Genomic DNA, 12,266 nt, shown 5'->3' with positions numbered 1-12,266 from the left:
TTCTCCCTACCTTGGAGAGGGTGAACAATCTGTCTTATCTACTAAGTCTATTCCCCTTCATTATCTTGAACGTTTCAATCATGTTCCCTCTCAGTCTCCTCTTTTCAAGGGAGAAGAGGCCCAGTTTCTCTAATCTCTCACTGTACGGCAACTCCTCCAGCCCCTTAACCATTTTAGTTGCTCTTCTCTGGACCCTTTCGAGTAGTACTGTGTCCTGGTGACAGGTCAAAAACGCGCAAGACAATCGCGCGCAGACAAAATAGCGCAGACAAATAAGCGCAAAGACAATTGCGCGCAAGACAATTCAGCGCAGCGACAACTCAGCGCAAGACAATTCAGCGCAGCGACAACTCCGCGCAAGACAATTGAGCGCAAGACAATTGAGCGCAAGACAACTCAGCGCAAGACAACTGAGCGCGCCACTAGAGGCCGCTTGACCATCGGAGGACACGCGCACGTACAGCACGTGAACACGTCATCACGTCAACGTGTGTTATGTATGATTCCCTTGACTCTTTGCGTTTTCAACATAAATCACGTGAATGCATTTTCGTTACCATGGTTACGTTATCTCATGATATATATTCTCCGAACAGCATTAAAATACAAGTCACGTGAATGCATTTTCGTTACCATGGTTACGTTATCTCATGATATATATTCTCCGAACAGCATTTAAATACAAGTCACGTGAATGCATTTTCGTTACTATGGTTACGTTTCTACATTATATATGTCCTCCTTCCTTTCCCGCCTTCCTTTCGCTGCCTGACCGTGTCCGTTATAGGTAAAGATCTGGTTTTGCTGGTACTTGATCTATAACGAATATTTGTCTTGCGCGGATTTTTCTCGCCTCTGGTGAGAGCGAACGTCCACATTTCTTCATTTACAGGTATGTTTATATTTACGCTTCACGCGCAAGAAAAGGGAGGGGGGTATGGTTCATAGACAATTGCGCGCAAGACAATCGCGATCATAAAACTCAGCGCAATTGATCCTCAAGTTTATATAGGTATGTTGATATTTACATTTTCAGTTCTTGTATTGCGCGCAATTGTCTATGAACCAGTGATATTTACGCGCAATTGTCTATGAACCGCGATTTGGTCCCGTATCTAAACGCACAGGTCCTTAAAAATCTTGTCTTGCGCGCAATTGTCTATGAACCAAAGCGCGCCGGCGCGCCGGGTCAAAGGCGTGCCCACCCTATTGAGCGCAGCGCGCGACGCCGCACCTTTCTAAATTACTGTTTTTAGGGCTCCGACGGGTTCATAGACGATTGCGCGCAAGCCGCGCCGCTCTAAATGACCGTTTTTAGGGCTCCGACGGAGGGCGAGGGGGGGGGGAACCCCCCACTTTACTATAATGTGGAGGGTTACGACCCCCAAACCCCCGATAACGCCGGCGCGATGTCTATTAAGTAAACAGAAGGGGGTTCCCGAACAAAACCCCCCGTCGGAGCCCCTAAAAACTGTAATTTGGTGCGGTGCGGCGGCGCGCCTTGCCTTAAATTGGCTTTCGTCTTTCGCGCCGTTGTCTATGAACCTTCTCATCCAGCCCTGTCAGGGGCAGGGACCTGAAAAGGGGCACGGAACGCGGATTTTTAAGGACACCCCGTCTTGCGCTTAGTTTTCCCGCATGTTAAAAGAGCGAGAAGGTTGAGGTATGGTATTAAGATTATGTATAATGTGATGATGGATATTAATTGGAAGCATAATTGGATGGAGTTATAGATTTTAAAAGTAATAAATATCTAAAAAAACTTGTTGGCATGAGGTAAAAACTCTTATGCCAGCAACACTAGTATCTGAATATGTTTAATTTGAGGATTGTATCATGATGTAATGATGCAATATTATTGGGTAAGTGCATGAGAAAAAAAAAGGAAAATATCAGCACAGGAGTCACCATTCAACATATAAGTAATAATTTGAAAGTATCTAGTTTTGGGTACAATTCATTATGTCACATTATCAAAATGGAAAGAACAGTAACAATAAAAAAGGGAGACATTAACATCTTACTGTAATGAATATACACTATTTTCTATTTAAAGATACACTGTCTTATTGTTGGGAGGGTGTCTAAATTATACTATTATCATTCATATTGGGAAAAGTAAGAGTGGGGAAGTGGGTTGGGAAGGGAGGTACTTGATTGACATGTGATGTATTTCATTTTAATGTTTTGATTCTTGTACACATGATGTGTCATTTAAAATGAATAAAGATTTTTTAAAAAACCGAGTGTGCTCACGGTTTATAGTTTTATAAAGGCATTGGGTACCATTTTCTTTTGCAGGTATCATACATAAGAGGATATTCACATTTACAGGTATATGCATAGCTTCATTTTTTGGTTTTGCTAAATTGGAACAATAGGATAGGATAAATAGTCTGATGGTAGGGCTTATTGGGGTACACTTTTAGCCTTGGGTGTGTAGTGAGGGTGATTGTATACAATTGTTGTGGGTCCTTGTTTTGGGCCTCTCTGCCTTCCTTCTGTCTGCGATTAGGTATAATGACGTTCTTAATCCATGATTGTTGGCAAGCCAGATTTTAACTATTACAGGTATGATTGCAAAGGTAAGTACAGACATAGTGGGTGTTGTTTGTTATATCTATGTGCTAACCTTATAAATTTTAGTCTTGCAGTCATGTGCTGAGGGATATGAATTTGCTGAAACCCTAGTGTTGTCTAGAAGTTCAATCTTGGAGGCAACGTAAGTACAGAGGTATAGGGATTTGTATGTCCTATGTATATAATAACCTTATCTAATCTACTACTGAAGGTGACTACAATCAACAGAGGACATTCAAGAGACCACGATCAACAGAGGACACACATCTTCAGTGTTTTGCTGACAGGAATCGCACCCTTGCAGGTATATGGTGTTGTGCCATAGCACTGAACTTTACATATAGGGATTTGTATGTCCTATGTATATAATAACCTTATCTAATCTACTACTGAAGGTGACTACAATCAACAGAGGACATTCAAGAGACCACGATCAACAGAGGACACACATCTTCAGTGTTTTGCTGACAGGAATCGCACCCTTGCAGGTATATGGTGTTGTGCCATAGCACTGAACTTTACCTATAGGGATTTGTATGTCCTATGTATATAATAACCTTATCTAATCTACTACTGAAGGTGACTACAATCAACAGACTACAATCAAGACACCACAGTCAACAGAGGACAGACATCTTCAGTGTTTTCCTGACAGGGATCGCACCCTTGCAGGTATATGGTGTTGTGCCATAGCACTAAACTCTACATATGTATGGCCTAACCTCACCTATTTGACCTTTGCATGTTTTTTTGTGTGCTGGAGATTGGTGGGGGGTGAACATTAAGTTTACATGCATGTTATAATTCTTGCAGGTACTGGTTCAGGGTTGAAGGTTGACTACAGTTCCTGAGGGTTTCATCGATATACTTCCAGTCTTACAGGTATGATGTTCTTTTGAGTAGTGCATTCATGATATAGGCAATTGTATATCAATTGCAAGTCAAAATAGGATAATGTTATTAATTGTATGGTTTCAGGAGTGATTTGACATAGACATGGAAGTAATAACTTCACAGCGTGGGAGAGAGCACTGGGTTAATGAGGGCTATCGATATCGGCGTGACCGAGTGATGGCAGACGGATCCACGTCCTGGAGGTGTGTGCGCCGTGACTGTGTGGGAAGAAGAAAGAGGCTCGTTGATGGATCTTCTGTTGAGATAACGGCGCATGTGCATGCACCCAACAATGCTAGAATTGAAGCTGATCGAATGATGGGAGACATACGTGAAAGAGCTGTGGCTACGGTTGAAAGGCCACGTCAGATCATTCATGGCACAACAGCTGGTACAAGTTTAGAAGCCGCTACATTATTGCCTGCATACACCTCCATGCAGAGAACAGTTAATAGAAAGAGAAATGCAGGCCATCTAGCAATGGGTAATCCCAGGTGCATAAGAGACATACAAATTCCTGAGCCGCTACAAAGAAGCACACGTGGTGAACAATTACTGTTGTGGGATTCAGGTGAAAATGATGAAAGACGCATATTCATTTTCACTACAGAATCTAATCTTGAGGTGTTGGAGCAACATGGACATTGGTTCATGGATGGGACATTCAAAGTTGCCCCCCATTTGTTTGTCCAAGTCTTTACCATCCATGCATTTGTAGACAATCGTGCACTTCCCATGGTCTACGTGTTGTTGAACAGTAAAAGGGAGGAGGACTATGAACGTGTGTTGAGGAAACTGCTGGAAACCAGAAACACGTTGGCACCATTGACAATCTTGATGGACTTTGAGAGAGCAAGTCTGCAAGCTGCCCGCACTGTATTTCCCAATGCTACAGTTTCTGGCTGCCTGTTCCATCTGGGTCAATCATTGTGGCGCAGAATTCAACATGAGGGACTGACCGCCAGCTATAGAGATGAGGAGAGAGTAAGAATGTTCACCAAAATGCTGTTAGCATTAAGTTTTGTTCCTGTGGATGATGTTGCTGAGTGTTTCCAGACCTTGGAGGAGAGTCGACCAGATGAACTGACCCTGGTGTATGACTATTGGGAAGACAATTACATCGGGAGATTGCGGCCAAATGGGAGACGGGTGCCACCTTTTCCTATTCCTCTGTGGAATATGCGCTCCCGTGTGGAAGATGGACTGCCTCGGACCAATAATTCCGTTGAAGGTTGGCACCATGCATTTCAATCCTCTGTTGCATGCCACCATCCAACCATCTTTAAACTCCTTGAACATATACAGCGTGAGCAAGATCACACAGAACAGCTGCTTGCTCGATTCCAGGCTGGTAACCGCGCACCACCCAGCAGTAAGAGCACGTATGTGAGAGTGACGCAAAGACTAACAACGCTGCTGCCAACATATGGACAAACACCTCTCTTTCAATATCTCCGTGGTATAGCACATAATCTGGAACTGTAGAGTTTGATGTTGAAGTTCAGGTTTTCCTGTTGCTATGCTACAATTGTGTGCACTTTGTGATTTGAAATTTGCTTTGACATGTCCATATGGTCTCCCAAGCACATATGCTGCAGGAACAGGAGAGACACTTTGAAATGTCTATGTCCCCCTCTCCTTTTGGTGGCCCGAAAGCTACAGGCCTGCAAACTGTTGTGCTCAGGATCTCTCCCCCAGGAGTTTCTCTGAAGCCCTCCTCTGACCCCTACCTATCCTAGTATCCACTGCTCTGACATGTGCCAAGCGTGAAGGTTTTTTATGCCGAGCAAGGTAACCCACTCAAGCATACTGTACTCGCTTTGACATTTTCAAGGTGTTGTGGGTGGTGTTCAAAGGCTTTTTCCTTCACGTAGGGAAGGTCAGATGGTGTCTTGGATGGAGCGGCTTCAGGGAAAGCGGCTGTGTTAAGGAAAATTTGAAAAACTTGAAATTGTACATTTCCTCCCTTGTTTTTGGTGGCCTAGAAAGTACATAAGCAGAAATGTCAGTCAGGTGCTGTCTCTGAAGCCATGAGATTCAGAAAAAGATGAGGACCCAGAATGGGTTGACAGGGGTGCAAACCTGATGGTGGCAGTCATGTGTTGGCCTTTGCAGGACCCAGAATGGGTTGACAAGGGTGCAAACGTGATGGTGGCAGTCAGGTGTTGGCCTTTGCAGGACCCAGAAGCAGAGTCCCCCCCCAGCAAAATGTCAGTCAGGTGCTGTCTCTGAAGCCATGAGATTCAGAAAAAGATGAGGACCCAGAATGGGTTGACAGGGGTGCAAACCTGATGGTGGCAGTCATGTGTTGGCCTTTGCAGGACCCAGAATGGGTTGACAAGGGTGCAAACGTGATGGTGGCAGTCAGGTGTTGGCCTTTGCAGGACCCAGAAGCAGAGTCCCCCCCCCAGCAAAATGTCAATCAGGTGCTGTCTCTGAAACCACTGCTCTGCCAATATCTCACTCTCCCACTACTGTTGGTTAACTGCTCTGCCAACTGTTGCTCTCACTCCCACAGATGTTGGTTAACTGCTCTGCCAATATCTCTCTCTCCCACTACTGTTGGTTAACTGCTCTGCCAACTGTTGCTCTCACTCCCACAGATGTTGGTTAACTGCTCTGCCAATATCTCTCTCTCCCACTACTGTTGGTTAACTGCTCTGCCAACTGTTGCTCTCACTCCCACAGATGTTGGTTAACTGCTCTGCCAATATCTCTCTCTCCCACTACTGTTGGTTAACTGCTCTGCCAACTGTTGCTCTCACTCCACAGATGTTGGTTAACTGCTCTGCCAATATCTCACTCTCCCACTACTGTTGGTTAACTGCTCTGCCAACTGTTGCTCTCACTCCACAGATGTTGGTTAACTGCTCTGCCAATATCTCTCTCTCCCACTACTGTTGGTTAACTGCTCTGCCAACTGTTGCTTTCACTCCACAGATGTTGGTTAACTGCTCTGCCAATATCTCTCTCTCCCACTACTGTTGGTTAACTGCTCTGCCAACTGTTGCTCTCACTCCACAGATGTTGGTTAACTGCTCTGCCAATATCTCTCTCTCCCACTACTGTTGGTTAACTGCTCTGCCAACTGTTGCTCTCACTCCCACAGATGTTGGTTAACTGCTCTGCCAATATCTCACTCTCTCCCACTGTTGCTCATTTAATTTGAAGGGTGTGTATGGTCTTTCTTTTTCAAAGGTCGTATAGCAAAATGTGTGATTTCCACACATGGTGCATGAACAGATGATACACTTTAAATTGTCTATGTCCCCCACTCCTTTTGGTGGTCCAGACTGTTGTTTCTACTGTTTCACTTAAACTGTCTGTTAATTTGCTCCTGATGTTTTTTCACTGCTATAACCACATCCTTACTCACTGTCACTGATGTTTAACTGCTGTGCCACCTTTAATGGATATATTATTGCACACTTGTTTATGATTTAAAACGAATAAAGATATAATTCAGTATGTTGTACATAAAAGATCATGAATGGTGAACTGAAAGATTTTGTGTTGTTGACACTGCATTTGAACATATGTGTATTACATGTTTATCACATATGCAATATTTTAATAAACATTTACCAATGTTTAAAACATTTTGTTGTTTTCTTTATGTTAGTATGACATTAATAACTATGCCATTAAATGTAAATTTGTATTGTACTATCCAACTAAGTAACACGTAAGGACACAATGGAAACAATTAAGTGTTAGAAAGAATTGCAAGTGCTGCATTTAAATTAAAATTTGTTTTTTTTTTTAACACTTGATGTAAGATTAAAACATGAATAACATTTCCTGAAATCATATTTATTCCGACATAATTAAATACATAATTTGCCATAATACAATAATAAGTCAAGGCTACTGGATTGTCCTTCATCCTATTTATTTGAGGCAACATTGATTTCTAAACTAATAATATATATGGACAATACAATAAAAGATGATCTAATGTCCCAGCCTCAAGATGATAGTGGCAATATTTTTTAGGCCAAAGTTGTGGCCATTGAGATGCATCAATTGAATGCTTAATCTCAATGCTCCAAATGTCTCTAAGACCATGTTTTGGTGTTTTATTTACAAGTCCAGCTATTAAGTTATACCACCTGAAAGCATAAAATATTGTGATTTATTTAGTTTCAAGTTTCAAGTTTATTAAAAATTTGATTAATCGCTTAATCTACATTCTAAGCGATGTACATGTTATTAAAATTACAATGAAAAAGGGGAATAATATACTAAATAAGACTGAACACATTATTGACAAAAAAAAAACAAAAAACAAAACGAAACGAAACGAAACATGATACATAAGGAAAAGGAGGGGTAAAAGTTACAATATATGTTAGAGAAGGAAAAAACAGGTAAGGAAAATACATGAGGAAGGGAAAAAACTAAATGTTTCAGTAAAAGATTAGAGGTAAAAGAATTGTTATTAATTTGTGTAGAAAGGATTAAATAGAAAAGGCATCTTTAAAGAGAAAACTCTTCAGGTTACCTTTGAATTTTTCTATGTTTGTTTCTTCCCTTAGATAAATAGGGAGAGAATTCCAGATTTGGGGTGCTGAAACAGAAAAGATAACTTGTCGTCGAGTATTTATGAATTTAAGAGAGGGGACCGATAGCAGATTTAGACCAAATATATGTTGCAATTGTGAAAAGTCAAGCAGTTTACTATTAGTTATTACATCCTCTAAAGTACATATCCCTGCCAACATCCAATGCTTCCAAATGAATACATCTGAAGTTCTTCCACTAAATGTACATTTTCTAAAAGGTTTATTTCATCCATTTTCAAGTTCACAATTCCAATAGAAAAATATAATTTTCAATTCCTTCATTTATGTAGGTTAAATCATCTCCTGTACAATTGACCTGGTGGCATATTATCAGTGCAGAGTGACTTAGATTCCATTTTCATGTTAACATTAGGTCACTTAACTTTAGGACAAAGATAAGAATGAACAAACGACCCGATACACACCTTTGGGTAATGATACCTACTTTCTGCATTGAGCAGTAAAGCACAGTTACTTACCGTAACAGGTGTTATCCAGGGACAGCAGGCAGATATTCTTAACGCATGGGTGACGTTACACACTATTCACTAGATATTCTTACGTCCCACCCTCCTCCCCGGGTTGGCTTCTTAGCTGGCTTATCCTAACTGGGGACCACGCTCTCCTCCGTCGGGCGTGAAGGCACTCGCGCATGGTGCGGCCAACTAGAACTTTCTAGTTAAAAAGGTCTGTACCGGGGCTCCGTCAGTGATGTCACCCATGCGTTAAGAATATGCTGCCTGCTTGTCCTGGGATAATGTATTTTCTCTGCATCCCTCTTCACAAACATATGTGATGTATGACTGTATTAATATATTAGGAGTGGAAAATGATGTGTAATAATTACAATAATTTACTCATGACTCCCTGATCTTTTTAAAATTAATATAATTTTATTGTTCTTATGTGTTTCCCATATACAAACACTGTAATAGCTTATTTATTTATTTATTCAGATTTCCCATTAACTCTGTTCGTCCGCATTTTTAACTTGCGCTCATTATACTAAAACCCGTCAATTGCGCACTGGGAAACTAATCCGTCAATTGCGCGAAAAAGTACTATAACTTTAATATGATGATATACGTCATCATTATGCACTAATGGAGACAAGCTGATGTCATCACGCGTTTCAACACATATGCGCGCCATGCTAACGCTAATTGTGTTTCAATCAAGGACTACAAAACTATATACTATAAAATACACACATACTCAATTAATATGTGCATTTCATCACTACAATGTAGTAAAATCTGTTTGACTATTGACCATTTAACACGTGTTTTAGATAACCAATAGCAGCGCTGAAAAGGGGAAATCTCACGATATTCACACAACATCGGTCATGTGACTGGTATTTAAGCTTTGCAAAAACGTCATAGATTCACAGAGAAGATGGCATCCTATGTGGGTTTCCGTGGGCGGAAGCCCAACTTCTCCGAGCGTGAAGTACTCATATTAACTGAGTACTTCACGCTCAATGCTAAACTGCTTTTCCCCGTTAAGGGGAAAAGACGCAATATAGGTGAAATGGACAGGGCCTGGGGAAAACTTGCGCAGCTGTTCAACGCCCGCGCTATCACACCGCGCTCCGTAAGTATTTATCAAATACATGTTGTTCATAGACAATTGCGCGCTGACAAATTGGCGCGGATAAAGAATTTTTTTTTTTGCGCGGAAGGCAAAAATGGATACGCATCTCCTGAAATCGCGCACTGCGTCATCATACATCTGCTGAAAAATTGTGCAGTTGATAATGGTGTCTCTCATGTACTTATTTGATTTAATTAGCTGTATTCCAGTCGGGTTTTCAAAATTTACATAATTATTATGCTTGCAATCTATTTCCATGCACTGCTTTCAATGCATATATATATATCATGTCTGCGCGATTTGTCCACGTGCTATTCTCTATGAACCATATATCATGGCTCACTCATGTCTCTCCATTATGTAATAGGTTGAGGATTTGAAGAAAAAAGCCCGCGAGCTCAGGCTACATCACCCTGCATGGGTCCGGGCTGTCCGCCGCAATCTGTACAACACCCCAGGTATGTTACAGTAAAATATCGGGTGGGTATAAGGTGTGCAGTCATAATATCTGTGTTGAACAATCATGTATTTTAAACGTTGACAGGTCAAAAACTCGAAAGACAATCGCGCGCAGACAAACATTTTAAACATTAACAGTTTTTCATATACTTCTGACACTACATGCATTTATGTCTTCAGATGCGAGTGAGGAGGAAGAGGAGGAGGAGGATCAGGAAGAGGAGGAGGAGGAGGAGGAGGAGGAGGAGGAAGACACCCCTATCCCTGACCGGCCGTTCCTTATCCCCCGCAGACGCCCCACCTCCCAATCCCCTTCCACCTCCGCCCAGTCCCATCCAACGTCCCAACCCCCTTCCACCTCCGCCCAGTCCCATCCAACGTCCCAACCCCCTTCCACCTCCACCCAGTCCCATCCAACGTCCCAACCCCCTTCCACCTCCGCCCAGTCTCATCCAACTTCCCCCCACCGACGCCCTAGACCACCCTCTAGGATCCCCCTAAAAAAACGCCCCAAACCCTGCCCTGCCCCTTCATTCCCAATGCCCTGTTCCCCCTCCCTCCCACCCCCTAAACCCAAGTTCTGCCTTAAACTTTTCCCTGAAATTCGACCCTCTGTCATCGCCTCTCCCCCAGCCCTCCCACGTACCTCAATGAGTACTGCCTCAACCCCCATCCTGGACAGATTTAGCGACCTCTCTGTCCAGTCCGGTAAGTGTTATGATATTTTTATTCTGTAATTTTTGTACTGTAAAAGCTTTTATTCATTTTTACAACGTACATCAAGTGTACAATTAATAAACACATTTATGATTTAAGACATCACTTGAATTTTAATAATATAATATAAAATGCTTAGGTTTGTTCATATGTAACAAAAAGAACCAAGTTTGTCTCATAGATGCTTCCACTGTACATAATTGTCTTTTCAATGTCCACCTGCTTTTCATGCTCTTTTTCATTACAGATATATTGGCATCCCCCTCCTCTTCGCCGCCTTTGTCAACATCCCCACTCCCCATTCAAAGCCCCAACCGTTGTTCCACCTGTTTTGCCCCCCTCCGACCCTCAACCAGAGATTGTGGGACCAACCCTGCAACGGCCACCACCCCTGTTGCAGCGACCACTATTGTGGCTCACGCTGCCACAAACACAGATCCTCCGCCCAGTTCTGTAACAGTGGAGGACATTTACACGGCGGTGGTTACCATCTTAGCAGGGGTGGAGCACATGAACGACTGTGCTGAAGAATCCGTTCGACACATTCGTCACGTGACAGGGGCACTGCAGGTCTTGCTAGAAGCACTTCGCGGTACCCCTCCCACCCCGTGAATGGCTCCACTGTTAACGAGGGAGCTGCACCCTCTTGTCACCACTCCTCCCTCCCCTTCTTCCCCCCCTACCTCACTCCCTCCCCCTCCTGCCCTTCGCCCTCCCAGAAAAAATACAAAAAAAGTATAAAAACAACTCCCTCCCCTTCTTCCCCCCTGCCTCACTCCCTCCCCCTCCTGCCCTTCGCCCTCCCAGAAAAAATACAAAAAAAGTATAAAAACAACTCCCTCCCCTTCTTCCCCCCCTGCCTCACTCCCTCCCCCTCCTGCCCTTCGCCCTCCCAGAAAAAATACAAAAAAAGTATAAAAACAACTCCCTCCCCTTCTTCCCCCCCGCCTCACTCCCTCCCCCTCCTGCCCTTCGCCCTCCCAGAAAAAATACAAAAAAGTATAAAAACAACTCCCTCCCCTTCTTCCCCCCTGCCTCACTCCCTCCCCCTCCTGCCCTTCGCCCTCCCAGAAAAAATACAAAAAAAGTATAAAAACAACTCCCTCCCCTTCTTCCCCCCCTGCCTCACTCCCTCCCCCTCCTGCCCTTCGCCCTCCCAGAAAAAATACAAAAAAAGTATAAAAACAACTCCCTCCCCTTCTTCCACCCCTGCCTCACTCCCTCCCCCTCCTGCCCTTCGCCCTCCCAGAAAAAATACAAAAAGAGTATAAAAACAACTCCCTCCCCTTCTTCCCCCCCTTTCCATCCACCCCCCTCCACACTCCCACCCCTTCACATCCATTCACACCATACCCACCCCACTCCACCCACAGTCTCCAGCATCATGACTCGCCTGCCTCCTACCGTCTCGTGGGATCTTCAGTCCTCCTGTGAGTGTCTCTCTCTCTCTCTCTC

General features: G+C 43.3%; 2 protein-coding genes across 6 annotated transcripts in view; one reads left to right on the top strand and one right to left on the bottom strand.

Moving 5' to 3' along the window:
* Positions 1-12,266, bottom strand: part of TRPS1 (transcriptional repressor GATA binding 1) — a 524,235-nt gene that overhangs the window by 50,539 nt on the left and 461,430 nt on the right. The window lies entirely within an intron of this gene.
* On the top strand, positions 3,397-5,603 carry LOC117355067. The gene is made up of 2 exons (XM_033933041.1): positions 3,397-3,462; positions 3,559-5,603. The coding sequence occupies exon 2, from the start codon at positions 3,577-3,579 to the stop codon at positions 4,957-4,959; it is 1,383 nt and encodes a 460-aa protein (XP_033788932.1). The 5' UTR covers positions 3,397-3,462; positions 3,559-3,576; the 3' UTR covers positions 4,960-5,603.

This window comes from Geotrypetes seraphini, chromosome 2 (genome assembly GCF_902459505.1).
Source record: "Geotrypetes seraphini chromosome 2, aGeoSer1.1, whole genome shotgun sequence".
Classification (NCBI taxonomy): domain Eukaryota; kingdom Metazoa; phylum Chordata; class Amphibia; order Gymnophiona; family Dermophiidae; genus Geotrypetes; species Geotrypetes seraphini.
This window is presented reverse-complemented; position numbering and strand designations above follow the sequence as displayed.